Source organism: Sus scrofa, chromosome 4 (assembly GCF_000003025.6).
Source record: "Sus scrofa isolate TJ Tabasco breed Duroc chromosome 4, Sscrofa11.1, whole genome shotgun sequence".
Classification (NCBI taxonomy): domain Eukaryota; kingdom Metazoa; phylum Chordata; class Mammalia; order Artiodactyla; family Suidae; genus Sus; species Sus scrofa.
Genome location: NC_010446.5, coordinates 41,646,663 through 41,663,765, shown reverse-complemented (window position 1 = coordinate 41,663,765; position 17,103 = coordinate 41,646,663). Strand labels below are relative to the sequence as shown.

Below are 17,103 nucleotides of genomic sequence, written 5' to 3'. Positions count from 1 at the left end.
TTCATTTTGTTTAGGGTTTCCTTTGCTGTGCAGAAACTTTTCAGTTGGATTAGGTCCCGTTTATTTTTGCTTTTATTGTCAATACCGTAAGAGGTGGATCTGAGAAGATGTTGCTATCGTTTATGTCAGAGAGTGTTTGGCCTATGTTTTCCTCTAGGAGTTTGATAGTGTCTGGTCTTATATCTAGGTCTTTAATCCATTTGGAGTTTATTTTTGTGTCTGGTGGTAGGGAGTGTTCTGATTTCATTCTTTTCCATGTGGCTGTCCAGTTTTCCCAGCACCACTGATTGAACAAGCTGTCCTTTCTCCATTGTATCTTCTTGCCTCCTTTGTCATAGATGAGTTGACTGTAGGTGCGTGGGTTTAATTCTGGTCTTTCTATCCTGTTCTGCTGATCTGTATTTCTGTCTTTGTGCCAGTACCATGTGGTTTTGATGACTGTTGCTTTGTAGTATAGTCTGAAGTTCTGGGAGCCTGATTCCTCTAGCTCCATTTTTCTTTTTCAGGATGTCTTTGGCTATTCTGGGTCTTTTGTGCTTCCAAACAAACTTTAAAATATTTTGTTTGAGTTCTGTGAAAAATGATATGCTTTTCCACAGTATCCTTTTTTTTTCATTTATTTTCTCCACTATAGCTGGTTTACAGTGTTCTGTCAATTTTCTACTGTACAGTAATGTGACCCAGTTACACATATATGTATACATTCTTTTTTCTCATATTATGCCCCATCATAAGTGACTAGACATAATTCCCAGTGCTATACTCATTGTTTATCCATTCCAAAGGCAACAGTTTACATCTATTAACCCCAAATTCCCAATCCATCCCACTCTCACACAGTATCACTTATCTTATTCCCTTTATATTCTTGTAAACTTCAAAATTAGATTTATAAGCTTAATTATATTGATGTTAAACCTTTTTTGGCAAGAGTGTTTCACAAGTGTTTTGTATGTTATGTCTCCTTTTATTAGTGAGGAATTTTTCTGAGAAATCCATAGCAAACTTCCATGGGTGACCTTGGCCAGGGCAGGGCACATGCAAAGCCCTGGACCACTCTACTGATGGGACTGGAAACACCATACTTGGCTCATTGGTTTTACCTCTGTGGGCTGAGGATGGTGCCCAGCTCTTCCCATACACACACAAAAAGGTGAAGAAAGCAAGAAGCATCTTTTTCCTGATCCTTCTGTGCATCAGCAAGTTCTGCTGCTGAAAAGTGTCTGATATGCACCCACTTTTCTCCATCTCGACAACTACACCTGTCCAAGTCACCTGTCCAGCAGCTCTGGCCATCTGTAGCCATGAACTCCTAACCCCTCTCCCTGTTTCAAATCTATTGTCTAAATAGTCATTAGAGTTGTCATTTAAAAATCTAAGTTCCTGCTTTAATTCTGTCAGTGGCTTCCCAGTGCCTTAAAATCCTCCAATCTCAAAATGTTACATCATCTAGTTCCTGTTTACCTCTCCAATCTCAGATGGTCCACCCTCTTGCATACTCAGTAAGTACAGTTACACAGGCTTTCACTTTGTTCTTTGAGTGTGCTGAACCCTTTACTGATTCAGGGCTTCTGGACATGCTGTTCCCTCGGAATACCACCCCACCCCCACTGGCAGGCAGTAGAATATAGTGGTTGTTACAGGCTGAATTGTGCACCTCCCCCTCATTCATATATTGAAGTCCTAACCTCCAATACCTCAGAATGTGACTGTTATTCAGAAAGAGGATCTTTAACAAGGTAAGTTGAGGTAAAGTGAGATCATGAGGGTGTGCCCTATTCTGACCTGCATCCTCATAAAAGAGAAGATTCTGATCCAGACACCCCCAGAGGGAAGACCACATGAAGATACAGGGAGAAGGGGGCCATATACAAGCACGGAGGGAGGCCTCAGAGGAGATTAGCTCTGCTAACACCTTGATCTTGGACATCCAGAATTGTGAGAAAATAAATTCTGCTGTTTAGGCCACTCTATCTATAGGGTGCAAACTAACACAACAGTTAAGCAGGTAAGTTGTGGAATAGCCTTCCTAAGTGTAAATCTTTCCTATGCTCATTACTAGCAAATTATTTGAACTTTTCATGCCTTAGATTCCTTTTCTATAAAATGGGGATGCTAACAAGAGTACCAATAGAGTGAAACCATCCAGTTTGCCATAGGCCAAGGGGTTTCCTGGGATGTAGGACTTTCAGTGCTACACTGAGTATGGCTATTGTGAGACTGAATGAATACACACAGTATACTAGAAGACTATCTAGCACAGGGTAAGCTCTCAATGAATAACAGGTATTGTTACTATTACTAATAATATTTCAAATCTCAGCTTAACTGTCACTTCTCAGAGATACTTTTCCTGATCTCATGATCTGGATTAGGACTCTCTGTTAAATTCTGGTATCTGGTTTTTTGTTTGTTTGGTTGGTTTTTTAGAGCCACATCTGGGACACATGGAGGTACCCAGGCTAAGGGTTGAATCAGAGCTGTAGTTGCTGGCCGACACCACAGCCACAGCAACACCAGATCCACAGCCACAGCAACACCAGATCCAAGCCGTGTCTGTGATCTACACCACAGCTCACGGCAACGCCGGATCCTTAACCCACTGAATGAGGCTGGGGATTGAAACCTGATCCTCATGGATGCTAGTCGAGCTCATTAACCACTAAGCCACGACGGAACTCCTATCTGGTTCTTTTTTGTTAATGTTTCCCCAATATCCCTTCTCTTCATTTTCAATAATAATAGGGTCCTGATTTCTAACTAGGCTCATGGCTGCCTGGAATGAAGACTATTTCAAGCTTCTACTGGAGAAAACTAAGTTCTGACCAATGGGATATGAGCACATGTGATGGGCAAATTCAGGGTTGTGTCCTAAAAGCAGAGGGCTCTTAGATCAAGGAAGCTGTGAACAGAATTCATGGGGTGGAGGGAGGTGTCTGTGACTTTGAATAGGAAAAAAAAAACTATATATTTTCACTAACTGCTAATTAAAACTTAGCATTAGCTTCAATTATGAATATAGCAGGAAGTATTAGGAGTACTGTGATCTTGTCCTCACATGAAATCACAAACAGTTTTTTGCTATTGTTTATGGTCATGACCCCATGAAACTTGAAATCTGACTCACTGCTAGATCTTACTATTTAACGTTTAGAGAAGCACATATATTGTTATATGCCATGCACAAAAATGATGAAGAAATTCCTGTCTGAAAGAGAAAAGCATCTTGCAACTTCCCCTTACACTATTGCTGCTGGCTGGCCACTAGCAATGGGTCATCTTGGACACGCGGGTGAGGACTATACCCCTTAAATGATGGAACAAGACTGAAAGAGCCTAAATCTCAGGTACCCTGGATTCTTCCTGCAACCCTAGACTGCTGACACCCAAACTGCGACTTGAAAAAAACAAATGTCTACTTCGTTTACAGCAGTGTTATTTTGTGTCTTGAACCTATATCCTTATTAATCTAACAATAGTCATCCCACTTTATAATCATTTATTTAGTTGTGATGATTTTTGTGTGTTTAAATATTTTTACCACTAAGGGGTAAGTTCTTTGAGGACATGGAGCATATGTATTTGTTCTCTCTGGAATCCTAGCAACTGGTACAGGGCAGGCAGAGAGAAGACTTCCAATAAATGTTTCAAAATGAATGGAATAATGGCTTAAGAAAATGTGTATGACCATGTTAGGGAATCAAATTACAGTGTACAGGCCATGTGTAAAAACAAGCAAAGAGCCTATGCATGGAAAAAAAGTATGGAAGAAAATATAAAATGTGAACAGTAATTATTTGAATTACAGGTTTTAGCATGGTTTTTTCTACATCTGCCAGTACTTTCCAAATTTCCTTTAATGAGATTAAAAAATGGGTTTGGTATTACACTCTTTTAGTTTTTGTTTGTTGCAAAAATTCTTTATTTCTCCTTCTATTTTAAATGATATTCTTGCTGGGTAGAGTATTCTAGACTGCAAATTTTTCCCTTTTAGAACTTTGGATCTATCTTGCCACTCTCTTCTGGCCTGTAGTGTTTCTGTAGAGAAATCAGCTGATAGTAGCCTTAAGGGGGTTCCCTTACAATTAATGCTTTGATTTTCTCTTGCTGCCTTTAGAATCCTCTCTTTAGCCTGAACTTTTGCCATTTTTATTATAATATGTCATGGTGTGGGCCTGTTTGGGTTTAACTTATTTGGGGCCCTCTGTGCTTCCTGTATCTTGATAGCTATTTCCTCTAGATTTGTAAAGTTTTCAGCCATACTTTCTTCAAATATATTTTCCTTCTTTCTTTTCTTTTTTTTTTTCTTTCTTTTTTTTTTTTTTTTTTTTTTTTTTTTTTTTTGTCTTTTTGCCTTTTCTAGGGCTGCTTTCCGTGGCATATGGAGGTTCCCAGGCTAGGGGTCTAATCAGAGCTGTAGCCACTGGCCTAAGCCAGAGCCACAGAAACACTGAATCTGAGCCTCGTCTGTGACCTACACCACAGCTCATGGCAATGCCGGATCCTTAATCCACCGAGCAAGGCCAGGGATCGAACCTGCAACCTCATGGTTCCTAGTTGGATTCGTTTCTGCTGTGCCACAACCGGAACTCCTGCTTAGATTTTTTTCTTATTTTGTGAGTTTAGGGAAAACAACTACTATAGTCCTGGAGAGCTATTTATATGCAAGAGTGCCCCTGGGTATTTTGTGAGGGCTTAATACTTATTTCTGGTGTGAGAGCTACTTTTGGTTTGTATGCTTGCAGTCTCTTTCCTCAGTGTGTGCAGGCTGTTATCCCCTTGATAGGGTGCTGTGCATGGTTCCAGGGAGATGGAGGCAATGGGCAGGGCTGGTAGTAGTGCCCAGTTGCTGGACCCTTGACAGTGACAAGGACCCGCCAGAAGGTGGCACTGGTTGCTTCTAGTTGCAGGGCCCTGGGAAGTAGCAGTGACCCTCAGGCAAGTGTAGGCTGTGCAGGGAGTGTTTCGTAGTGGCAGTGGCAGGGCATGTGTGTTCCCAGAGGAGTAAGAGCAACAATGGGTGGGGCTCAACTGCAGCACCTTCCTCTGTACTGATCTCTGAGGGGACTGGAGCCACAGGTGGTAGCACAGGGAACTATATCTAATCACTTGTGATGGAACATGATGGAAGATAATGTGATAAAAAGAATGTATGTGTGTATGTGTGTGTATACACACATATATAACTGGTACAGCAGAAATTGACAGAACATTGTAAATCAATTATAACAAAATTTTTTTTCAAAAAGTAACAAAAACAAAATGAACTTATGAGAAGTTAGCTGATCCCTGAACTCCATGGCAAAGCTGGAGGAGTATTCCTGTGTGGGGAGATTTAACCAGCTGTGGTCTTGGTGCAGAACCTCTCAGACCCTTTAGATACTCAAGGTGTCATATAAAAGCCAACAGGCTAGCCTGACTCTTAACATAAGGAATGAAACTCACTTCCAGAGGCCATGGAAAAATAAGAGGTGGAGAAGTATTCTGGAACAATAATGCATAATTCTTTATAATATAGCAATGAACCATGAGACAATATTTATTGGCTAAAGCTTGGAAGCAAACGTTATTATATCTCATGACACAGATGGATCAGTTATAATTACCATGGAGAGAGTCATATACTCAAAGAGGACAGAGTAAGCAACTACAACATCTAAAGTCCAGTTAACAAACCATACTTATGTGGTCATTTATTTCTCAAAGTTAATTTTCTGTTTAAGCACTGAGCTTCTTCTTAATTATAATGCTAACTGAATAAAAGTGTACACATATTTCAAATATACTGGGGTTTTTTGGTGGAGGGAGGGGGGCTGTGCCTGCGGCATGCAGAAGTTTCTGGGCCAGGGATCGAATCTCTGCCACAGTGGTAAACAGAGTCTCAGCAGTGACAATGCTGGATCCTCAACCCACTGAGCCACCAGGGAATTATTTTGATACCAAGAAGTTACATTAAGGAAATCATTTCATGTGCTCATAATTCCAAAAAAATTAATTAAAGATTAGCAAATAATAGCTATTCAATAAATGTTAGCTGGTGATAGTGTGTTATCCATAGAATAATTTTAAAAGTTCTTAATTTTTCCTCTATTGCCATTAAGTGAAATTCTGTCTTCAGGCTCATAACACTTTTAGTATGCATTTATGATTACTAGAATTACTAGATATGGCTGTATTTTTTTAATATATATAGATTGACTGGCCTAGAGACAATAAAACAAAAGAAACAGACCCATCAGAAAGATGTGAAACTAGGTATTAGAAATAAAACAAAAGAGAAGTTAATAATAACTAATGACAGCTGTTAAAAAAATAATTTTTAACAAAACTGTACAGTCAAGACTCTCATACAGAAGTAAAAATCAACATATGTCAAAAATTTCATTGAACTCTTTAGTTAGTGGGGGAACCAGTAAAATATTGCAACCAATTCAAAGAAGTATTCAAACTACTAGACTTACACAGGCGGTCAGGAATGCTTAAGTAAATCTGCTTAAAAGATATGAAAACTTGCAAAACTGGTCAGTATCCAACAGACAATAATCAAATGGCTCACCAAAGGATATAATTTGCATATTTATGGACAAGAATAATTTGCATTATTGTCAATAGTCTACCACTTACAGAATTGTAAAATAGTTCAAAGACAATGAAAGGCACAAAGACCCCACATAATTAGATAATGCGGACAATGTCTAAGGTTCCATTGAGTACCCAGCAATCTTTTTGGTTATTGTAAACTATCTTTCTATATGTTTTTCCTACATGGTTGACTTGTTTTGAGTGCTGTTTATAGGCCAGGCACTACCTTAGGTGCCTTAAATGTATTAATTCATTTAATTCTCAACAGAACTTTATGAGAGAGGTTCTACTATTATTTCCATTTCATAGCAGAGGAATTTGAGGCATAAGAAAAAGTAAGTCTGTCACCTAAGGTCACAGAGATAGGAGGCAGAGCCAGAATATGAATCCAGGTAGTGCTATACCAACTATGCTGCCACAGAATGGAAAAAAAAAAATGATATGACCTCACCAGTTAGGTATGAATATGAAAGGATGACTCCATAATGTTTCCCCTAGTTATGAGAAGGGGGACAGTGGCCAGAAAAATGAAGAGACTAAGAAGATTAGTTAGTTTGATTTGGTTTTTAGACATAAGGACTTTGAAATAAAGGTAGGATGTTGAGATGGAAAAATCCAGACAGGCAGAAGACCAGAAGTAGAGATGTAGATACGTGATTTTTTTTTTTTTTTTTAATGGAGCTTTAAACTTTGGTATCAGAAAGACTAGTGTGTAACTGTCAGAGCTAAAGGACAGAAGCCCAGGGAAAAAAAGAGATGCAGCAGGGACTGAGGTCCCGCATTAGCGGAAAAGAGGCAGTCTCAGGAAGTAAAATCAGAGCAGGGTGAATTGGCTAGAGCTCTTAGGTCCAGACTCCAGGTCTAGCTCTTAGGTGCAGTTTGAGGGGCAAAATTAAGCTGGAGTTACAAATGCTAATAGTTAGGGGTAGGGCTGAAAGGTAAAAACAGGCTTTGAAAGGTTTTACCCAACACGCAGTAAAGTGTGTCAAGCAGGTAAGAGTCATGATCAGAGGTATATTTTAGAAAGAACTTGCGTGGCTGCAACAAGAAAAGTTTGAGCAAATCTGGAGGCAAGAGGTGTCACTGAGATCGAGAGGCAGGCAGCTGCCGGCTTGGACCAGGTCAGTTCGTGGCAACTAGACCCACCTGTAACATTTGAGGGGCCTGAGTGTAAGAGTACCAAAGAAGGCTCACATACCATGTGAATAAATATTTAAAATTTGCAAATCAAGCTAGTAAACTGTCAGTTATTCTCTATCCTCCTACCTTGATAAATATATCTTCAGAAGGACCTGGAAGGGATGAGGAGAGGCCAAGATCCGTCTTAGGCGGGGCTTTCCTGGAACCTATAAGGCCGAGGAGTGCGGCGGCGGCGCATTTGTAGAGGACCACAGCGACACCTGGCTCTTCTCCGAGTGGCATTCGCAGTTCGCCTTCTAGCAACTAGGAGAAGCTAGGCGGGACCTGCTGGGGGCGTGGCGTGGCCGGGCGCCAACAGCCCGGGGTCAAAGGGCACGCGGCGTCGGTGTCATGGCCGCCTCCATGCTGGGTTCGGCGTGGGGCCCGCTACGGCTTGGCCTTCCGGGCCTGTGCCGCCGCCGGCCGCCCGGCGGTTTGTGGGCCCGCGCACGGCGGCTGCCGGGGTCCGCGGGGTCAGGGCGAAGCGTGGCCGCGGCGAGCGGATCGGGTGCCTCGGGCACGGACCGCTACTGCATGGAACTGCTGCGGTGAGCGAGCCGGGTCTGCCCCTGGTGGGAGGTAGGGGAGCAGCTGGAAGGGGCCTTGGTGGGCTCTGTGGGCCTCCGAGCTCTCCTGGACTAGCGGACCTGCACATTCCTCGCATCACTCGGCGAGTGTGCTCGGGTTGGCCCCGGTGGGATGTATGGGGGGAGTGTGGCAACGAGAACTTTCACGCCGGTGACAAAATTGTGGCAAAATTCCTCTGGCTGTCACCTTATCTGAACCTTAGCTTTTACCTAATCGTGCACAGCTTTTGTAAAATTTGAGAAATGACCAGTAACTGATTTTAATGACAACAGTAGCTAACTTGGAGTTCTTCCTTCTGTCAAGCACTATGCAAAATAGTTCACAAATAACTTATTTCATCTTCGTTATAAGGTGTGACAGACAGGTGTAGACCTACCACTTAAAGATATGTGGATCAAAGCATTTAGAAAGTGCCTGGCACAAAGCAAGGGTACAATGAGTACAGTATAAAGTTTATCTCATTTAACAGACATGGAAACCAGGATTTAGAGAGATTTGGGAATTTACCTGAGTTCGGTAAAATAGCTTATAAAATCAGAATCTTGATGATAGTTTTGTTCCTGTAACATCTGAAAGGCCTGGCACCTTGGAGCGTTGTTAGTCATTTGTGAAGAGAATTGAATGAATCAGGTTACCTGGCACATCTGAAGTCCGAGTCTGACTGCAGAGTTGGATGGCTTAGTTTCTTTTTTTTTTTTTAATTTTGATTTTAATGATTTAAAAAAGTTTTTTTCCATTATAGTTGGTTTACAGTGTTCCGTCAGTTTTCTACTGTACAGCAGTGACCCAGTCACGCATATACACACACATATGTATATATACATTATTTTTCTAACATTATCTTCCATCATGTTCCATCCTAAGTGACTAGATATAGTTTCCTGTGCTATAGAGCAGGATCTCATTACTTATCCACTCTAAGTGCAATAGTTTGCATCTATTAATCCCAGATTCCCAGTCCATCCCTCCACTCCACCCCCCCGCCCCCACCCCACCCCCTGTCAGCAAGCACAAATCTCTTCTCCAAGTCGGTGAGTTTCTTTTCTGTGGAAGGTTTATTTGTGCCATATATTACATTCTAGATATAAGTGCTACCATATGGTATTTGTCTTTCTCTTTCTGACTTAACTTAGTATGAGAGTCTCTAGTTCCATCCACGTAGCTGCAAATGGCATTATTTTTTTCTTTTTTATGGCTGAGTAGTAGATGGCTTAGTTTTCACTTTGCTTCTCCTATCCTTGATTTATAACAGTGGTATAAAGACTCAAAAGTACCTGGTCCCAAGGACTTCTGAGAAGTGCTAGAATAATTAAATTACCTTGGATTTGATTGGGCTAGTAAATCCAATTTTTAAAAATTCTATTTTACCAAAATGTAGCATAACGACAAAATTCCCATGCATTTCAGTATTTTGTTTTTAACCCTTATTTATTTAGTTAGTTTTTGGTCTTTTTAGGGCCACACCTGTGGCATATTTAGGTTCTCAGGCTAGGGTTCAAATTGGAGCTGTAGCCGTTGGCCTACACCACAGCCACAGCAGCGCCAGATCTGAGCCATGTCTTCGACCTGCACCACAGCTCACAGCAGTACTGGATCCTTCACCCACTGAGCAAGGCCAGGAATGGAACCTGCGTCTTCATGGATCCTAGTCAGGTTCATTTCCACTGAGCCATGATGGGAACTCCTTTGACCCCTTTTTATTTTTTTATTTTTTAAAAATTTTATTTGTTTATTTATTTATTGTCTTTTCTAGGGCTGCTCACGTGACATGTGGAGGTTCCCAGGCTAGGGGTCTAATCGGAGCTGTAGGCCTACACCAGAGCCACAGCAACGCGGGGTCTGAGCCACGTCTTCGACCTACACCACAGCTCACGGCAACATCAGGTTCTCAACCCACTGAGTGAGGCCAGGGATCGAACCTGCAACCTCATGGTTCCTAGTCGGATTCGTTAACCACTGTGCCATGATGGGAACTCCGACCCCTTTTTAAGATAGTGTTCATATCCACCTTATTTACTTGCTGATTTCTTGTAGGAGAAACAGGGTAGCATTAATGGAGATCTATGCATTAAGAATTGTGAAAGCAAAGTTCCCATCTTTTAGCTTCTAATTATCCATTAATCTTTGTAAGACTTGACCTCTGAAATGATATATGCAGAGCTGTTCTAGACAAGTATCTTATGCAAGGCTTCCAAATATTATGAACGACACCAGGCCGTAACTTCAGGCTAGCCAAGCATAGCTCTTCTAGGAATCAAGGTTTGTGGGAAAATCGCAAACCTGATTTACATAGTTGTTAGGGTTTGGTTTTGAGGATCGCTGCCTCAGGCTTTGGGTTTAGTGCTGTTGTGCGATGAGGGCAGTTTCCTCATAGCTTAGTGGGTTGAGATCTGTCATCACTGCTGTGGCTCTGGTTACAGCTGTGCGCTGGTTCAGTCCCTGGCCTGGGATGTGTTGGACAAACAAAAAGGGGGGTGGAGGATGAGGAGGTGGTAGTGATGATGATGTGTGGAAGTGCAGTTCTCCAGCACACTGAGGAACCACTTCTTGCTTTGTGCCTTAGTTGCACAGGTCCATGAAATAAGCACAGCAATCCTAGCATAACGTATGCTTGTTTCTCATAGTCTGCCTCTCCCTACTAGACTGAAGTCCGTAGCTGTCTTCAGTATCTAGCAGTGCCTGGCACATAGTAAGCACTGAATAAATGTTAGAGTGAATAAATGAATGATCAAAAGGTTGTCATATAAAACTGTTGCTGTATAAAGCTGTTGCTATATAAAGCCATCATAATATGGCATTTCTCACTGTTTGGGACAGTTCTCAGGTAACTGGACCTCGGTCAACCACCTGCAGGATATCTTTGTACACCAGTAATTGATATTTATAACTGTGATCCTGATTGATGAGGAAATGGTTAAATAGTCAGTATATCCTATTTAATGTGAAGAAGTGGATAGTATTGTTTAGAATAATATCCAACCAAAATATTTTAAAAATTGTTAACAGGGCAAACCCTAAGCTGTGTAGAATGACTTATTTCCCAAAGACTGCTATGGGTTTTGTTATGTCTTAATTTCATTTTTCATTTGCCTGTAGGAAACTTGAAGTACTTCACATATTGGTTATTTTTTAGGAGATATGAAATACGAAGCTTCATTTTGCAAGTTAGGAAATAGATATGACTGATATCACTTCTGTCAATAACTAGTAGAATGATGGAAAGTAAGAGTGTAATTTTGATTCCTATTCGGTGTTTTCTCACTGTTTCATATTAATTTTCAGATATTTTATTTATTTATTTATTTATTTGTCTTTTGTCTTTTTTTTTTGTTGTTGTTGTTGTTGTTGTTGTTGTTGCTATTTCTTGGGCCGCTCCCGCGGCACATGGAGGTTCCCAGGCTAGGGGTTGAATCGGAGCTGTAGCCACCGGCCTACGCCAGAGCCACAGCAATGCGGGATCCAAGCCGCGTCTGCAACCTACACCACAGCTCACGGCAACGCCGGATCGTTAACCCACTGAGCAAGGGCAGGGACCGAACCCGCAACCTCATGGTTCCTAGTCGGATTCGTTAACCACTGCGCCACGACGGGAACTCCAATTTTCAGATATTTTAAACACTTGAAATTTAGAGACTTTTTGTAATGATATAAAATTTAGAAATATATACATTTATATATTTGTTTAAAAGTATAAGCTATAAAGCCATCTTGTCTCCATTTTCTCGCTGAAACCACATGCAGTGAGATTTTTTAGTAGAGTTTTTTTGTAATGCCAGGGTTACTATTTATGATCTCTTCCTTTTGTTTATGTGGAAGTTGGGGGAAATCGTGAAGGTTTAAGTTCTCTTTTAGCCACACAACAAAATGTGAACCAGTTGAAAAGTGGGAGTAGTCGAAATTGCAGAACCTAAACTCCATGGATTGAGGTTGGATCCATTTTATATTGATTACTGTTTTATAGGAAATACTGTTATAATAAGGTTCCAGTATGTATATGTATATATGTATGTGTGTGTGTTTATATATATATATATATAAAGTTTGTCTTTTCCAGGGCCGCACCCACGGCATATGGAGGTTCCCAGGCTAGGGGTCTAATCGGAGCTGTTGCTGCCAGCCTATGCCAGAGCCACAGCCAGTGCCAGATCCGAGCCGTATCTTTGACCTATACCACACTCACGGCAATGCCGGATCCTTAACCCACTGAGCAAGGCCAGAGAGCGAACCCACAACCTCATGGTTCCTAGTCGGGTTTGTTAACCACTGAGCCACGAAGGGAACTCTAGGTTCCAGTATATTAGAATGAAAAGTAGCCTTGTCAATTGGCAGTACTTTATTTTTTTTTAATTTTAATTTAATTTCTTTAATGATTTTCATTTTTTCTATTATAGTTGATTTACAGTAGTCTGTCAGTTTTCTTTTCTTTTCTTTTGCTTTTTAGGGCTGCACCCTTGGCATATGGAGGTTCCCAGGCTAGGAGTCCAATTGGGTTACAGCTGCCGGCCTGCACCACAGCCACAGCAACTTGGGATCTGAGCTGCATATGCAACCTACACCACGGCTCACTGCAACGCCAGATTATTAACCCATTGAGCAAGGCCAGGGATCGAACCTACAACCTCTTGGTTCCTAGTTAGATTCATTTTAGCTGCACCATGATGAGAACTCATGTCAGTTTTCTACTGTAAAGCACAGTCACACATATATATATACATTCTTTTTCTCACATTATCCTCAATCATGCTCCACCACAAGTGACTAGATATAGTTCCCTGTGCTATACAGCAGGATCTCACTGCTATCCACTCCAAATGCAATAGTTTGCATCTGTTAACCCCAGACTGCTGGTCAATCCCTCTTCCTCCCCCTCTGCCTTGGCAACCACAGATCTGTTCTCCAAGTCCATGAGTTTCTTTTCTATGGAAAAGTTTATTTGTGCCATATATTACATTCTAGATATAAGTGATATCATATGGTATTTGTCTTTTTCTGACTGACTTCACTTAGTATGAGAGTCTCTAGTTCCATCTGTGTTGCTGCAAATGGCATTATTCTTTTTATGGCTGAGTAATATATATGTGTGTATATATATATATATATATATATATATATATATACACACACACACACCACATCTTCTTAATCCATTTATCTGTCAGTGGACATTTAGGTTGTTTCCACACCTTAGCTATTGTGAATAGTGCTGCAGTGAACATACCGGTGCGTGTATCTTTTTCAAAGAAAGTTTCGTCTGGTTATATGCCCAGAAGTGGGATTGCTGGGTCATATGGTAGTTCTATATTTAGTTTTCTGAGGTACCTCCATACTGTTTTCCACAGTGGTTGTGCCAATTTACATTCCCACCAACAGTGTAGGAAGGTTCCCTTTTCTCCACACCCTCTCCAGCATTTGTTATTTGTTGACCTGTTAAATCATGGCCATTTTGACAGGTGTGAGGTGGTACCTCATAGTAGTTTTGATATTCATTTCTCTAATAATCATTGATGCTGAGCATTTTTTCATGTGCTTGTTTGCCATCTGTATATCTTCTTTGTAGAAATATCTATTCAGATCTTTTGCTCATTTTTCAATTGGGTTGTTGTTGTTTTTTTTTTTTTGTTTTTTTGTTTTTTTGTTTTTTTTGCTGTTGAGTTGTATAAGTTGCTTGTATATTTTAGAGATTAAGCCCTTACCAGTTGCATCATTTGAAACTATTTTCTGCCATTCTGTAGGTTGTGTTTTTGTTTTTTTTAAATGGTTTCCTTTGCTGTGCAAAAGATTTTCAGTTTGATTAGGTCCCATTGGTTTATTTTTGCTTTTATTTCTGTTGCCTTGGTAGACTTTCGGCCTAAGAAAACATTTGTAAGGTTGATATCAGAGAATGTCTTGCATTACGTTCTCTTCTAGGAGTTTGATGGTGTCTTGTCCTACATTTAAAGTCTTTAAGCCCTTTTGAGTTTATTTTTATGGTGTGAGGGTGTGTTCCAGTTTCATTGATTTACCTGCAGCTGTCCAGCTTTCCCAGCAATACTTGCTGAAAAGACTGTCTTTTTCCCATTTTTTATTCTTGCCTCCTTGTTGAAGATTAATTGACCATAGGTGTCTGGGTTTTTTCTGGGTTCTCTATTCTGTTCCATTGGTCTGTGTAGCACTGGGAACTATGTCTAGTCACTTATGATGGAGCATGATAATGTGAGAAAAAAAATGTATACATGTATGTGTAACTGGGTTACCGTGCTGTACAGTAGAAAAAAAATTGTATTGTTCCATTGGTCTGTATGTCTGTTTCGGTACCAGTCCCACAGTCTTGATTACTGTGGCTTGGCAGTACTTTATACTTAAGATATTCTAGAATGAATCTAATAAGGACTATATTTTTTCAACTTTTCATGTTAAAGTATTTTCAAATTCACATAAAAATTACAGAAATAGGAGTTACCGTTGTGACTCAGCAGTAATAACCCTGACTAGTATCCATGAGGATTCAGGTTTAATCCCTGGTTCCACTCAGTGGGTTAAGGATCTGGGGTTGCAGTGAGCTTACGTGTAGGTCACAGACATGGCTCAGATCTGGTGTTGCTGTGGCTGTGGCATAAGCCGGCAGCTACAGAACTGATTCAACTCCTAGCCTGGAAACTTCCATATGCCATGGGTGTGGCCCTAAAAAGAAGAAAAAAAATTTGCAGAACTAGTACACAGAGCTCCAATGTACTCTTTACCAAGAGTCCCTCATTGTCAACATTCTGAACCACTTGAGAATAAGGTGTATACCCTATTATCCCCCTTAATATTTTAGAATGTTATTATTCCATTATAACATATGTAATATATATATGTTATAATGGAATAATAATATTATATTTATATATAATAATATACACATAGCCAATTTCTTTGTCCTTTTGACACATTATTTGGAATACTGTTTGGAATATTTAATATTTCCTAATATACAAGGATTCTCTCTCATATAACCATAGTACAGCCATCACAGTCAAGATTTTAAAGTTGATCCAGTATTACCATCTAATCCATAGGCTCCATTCAAGTTTTGCTGATTATTCTAGCCTGTCTAGAATAATCCAGGATCACATCCAGGATCATGTGCTACATTGAGTTGTCAGATGTCTTCAGTCTTCTGCAGCCTGGAACAGTTTCTTAGTCTTTATCTTTTATCAACTTGACTTTTTTTTTTTTTTTTTTTTTTAAAGAGAACAGACCAGGTTACTTTATAGACTCTCAATTTGGGTTTATATAATGTTTCCTTATGATTTATATAATTTTTGCAGGAATATTACAGAAGTTATGCTGTGCTTTTCTCACTATCATATCAGGAAGCACATGGAGTTGGTTTATGAAGTAACTGTGGGGTGACTTTTTTGTTGCTTGGTTAAGAAGGTGTCTTTCAGGAGTTCCCGTTGTGGCGCAGTGGTTGGCGAATCCGACTAGGAACCATGAGGTTGCGGGTTTGGTCCCTGCCCTTGCTCAGTGGGTTAACGATCTGGCGTTGCTGTGAGCTGTGGTGTAGGTTGCAGACGTGGCTCGGATCCTGCGTTGCTGTGGCTCTGGCGTAGGCTGGCGGCCACAGCTCCGATTAGACCCCTAGCCTGGGAACCTTCATATGCCGCAGGAGCGGCCCAAGAAATAGCAAAAAGACAAAAAAAAAAAAAAAAAAAAAAAAAAAAAAAGAAGGTGTCTTTCAGTTTTCTCCCTTATAAATTTAATTAATAAGAATGTTAGTAAATAATGCTTATTTTATGAGGAGATACGTTAACACTATGTAAATATCCTTTTTCTGTCAAACTTTCACCTGTTTAACATTTCCAGACATTTATTGATGGTTTCCTTAATCCAGTATTACTTTGATAGTTTTAAAATGGTGATTTTAAAAAATTCAATCATGTCTTCTAGATTTATCAAGTAGCATTGTACTGGTTGTCAAATTTTTCCTTCTCTCTGTACTCATTTATTTATTTATTTATTTTGTCTTTTTGCTATTTCTTGGGCCACTCTCGCGGCATATGGAGATTCCCAGGCTAGGGGTCTAAGCGGAGCTGTAGCCACCAGCCTACACCAGAGCCACAGCAACGCAGGATCCGAGCCGCATCTGCAACCTACACCACAGCTCACGGCAATGCCGGATCCTTAACCCACTGAGCAAGGCCAGGGACCGAACCCGCCACCTCATGGTTCCTAGTTGTATTCGTTAACCACTGCGCCACGACGGGAGCTCCTCTCTGTATTTATTTATTTATTCATTTATAAGGGTATGCATTCATGGAGTCCTGTTACAATCTGTTACTATCATTTTTTAAATTTATTTATATGTTTTTTAGGGCTGCACCAGTGGTATATGGAAGTTCCCAGGTTAGAGGTCGAATCAGAGCTGCAGACACCACATCCACAGCAACTCAGGATCCAAGCTGTATCTTCAACCTACACCACAGCTCAAGGCAACCCTGGATCTTTAAACCCACTGAGCGAGGCCAGGGATCAAACTCGTGTCCTCATGGATGCTAGTTGGATTCATTACTGCTGATCTACAAGGGGAACTCCCATTTTTTTGATGCTCAACTTGTCCCAGACTTGGCCAATGAGAATTTTGTCAAGCCATTTTCTTTGTCCCTTTGACAAGTCTGTCTGTTCTTTAAACATTGCTTTACTTTGTGCTCATGACGATGTTTCAGGCTTATTTTATATTGTCCCTGCACCAGCTCTGGAGTCAGTCATTCTTCCAGGGAGCCTTCGTTTCTT

General features: G+C 40.6%; 2 protein-coding genes across 5 annotated transcripts in view; one reads left to right on the top strand and one right to left on the bottom strand.

Moving 5' to 3' along the window:
* LOC106510020 overlaps positions 1-8,004 on the bottom strand; it is an 89,124-nt gene extending 81,120 nt beyond the window's left edge. Inside the window, exon 1 of one of the 3 annotated variants that reach the window (XR_002343209.1) lies at positions 7,849-8,001. The gene's annotated coding sequence lies outside the window, so the exon portion shown is untranslated. Of the gene's footprint in view, positions 1-7,848 lie in introns of all 3 variants that reach the window. The other 2 variants (XM_013996593.2, XM_021089083.1) reach the window with 2 other exon arrangements.
* Positions 8,084-17,103, top strand: part of NDUFAF6 (NADH:ubiquinone oxidoreductase complex assembly factor 6) — a 36,203-nt gene continuing 27,183 nt past the window's right edge. The window contains exon 1 of one of the 2 annotated variants that reach the window (XM_001925041.6): positions 8,084-8,309. In XM_001925041.6, coding sequence (XP_001925076.4) covers positions 8,113-8,309 — 197 coding nt within the window. In that variant the 5' untranslated portion in view covers positions 8,084-8,112. The remainder of the gene's footprint in view (positions 8,310-17,103) is intronic. The other variant, XM_021089081.1, reaches the window with a different exon arrangement.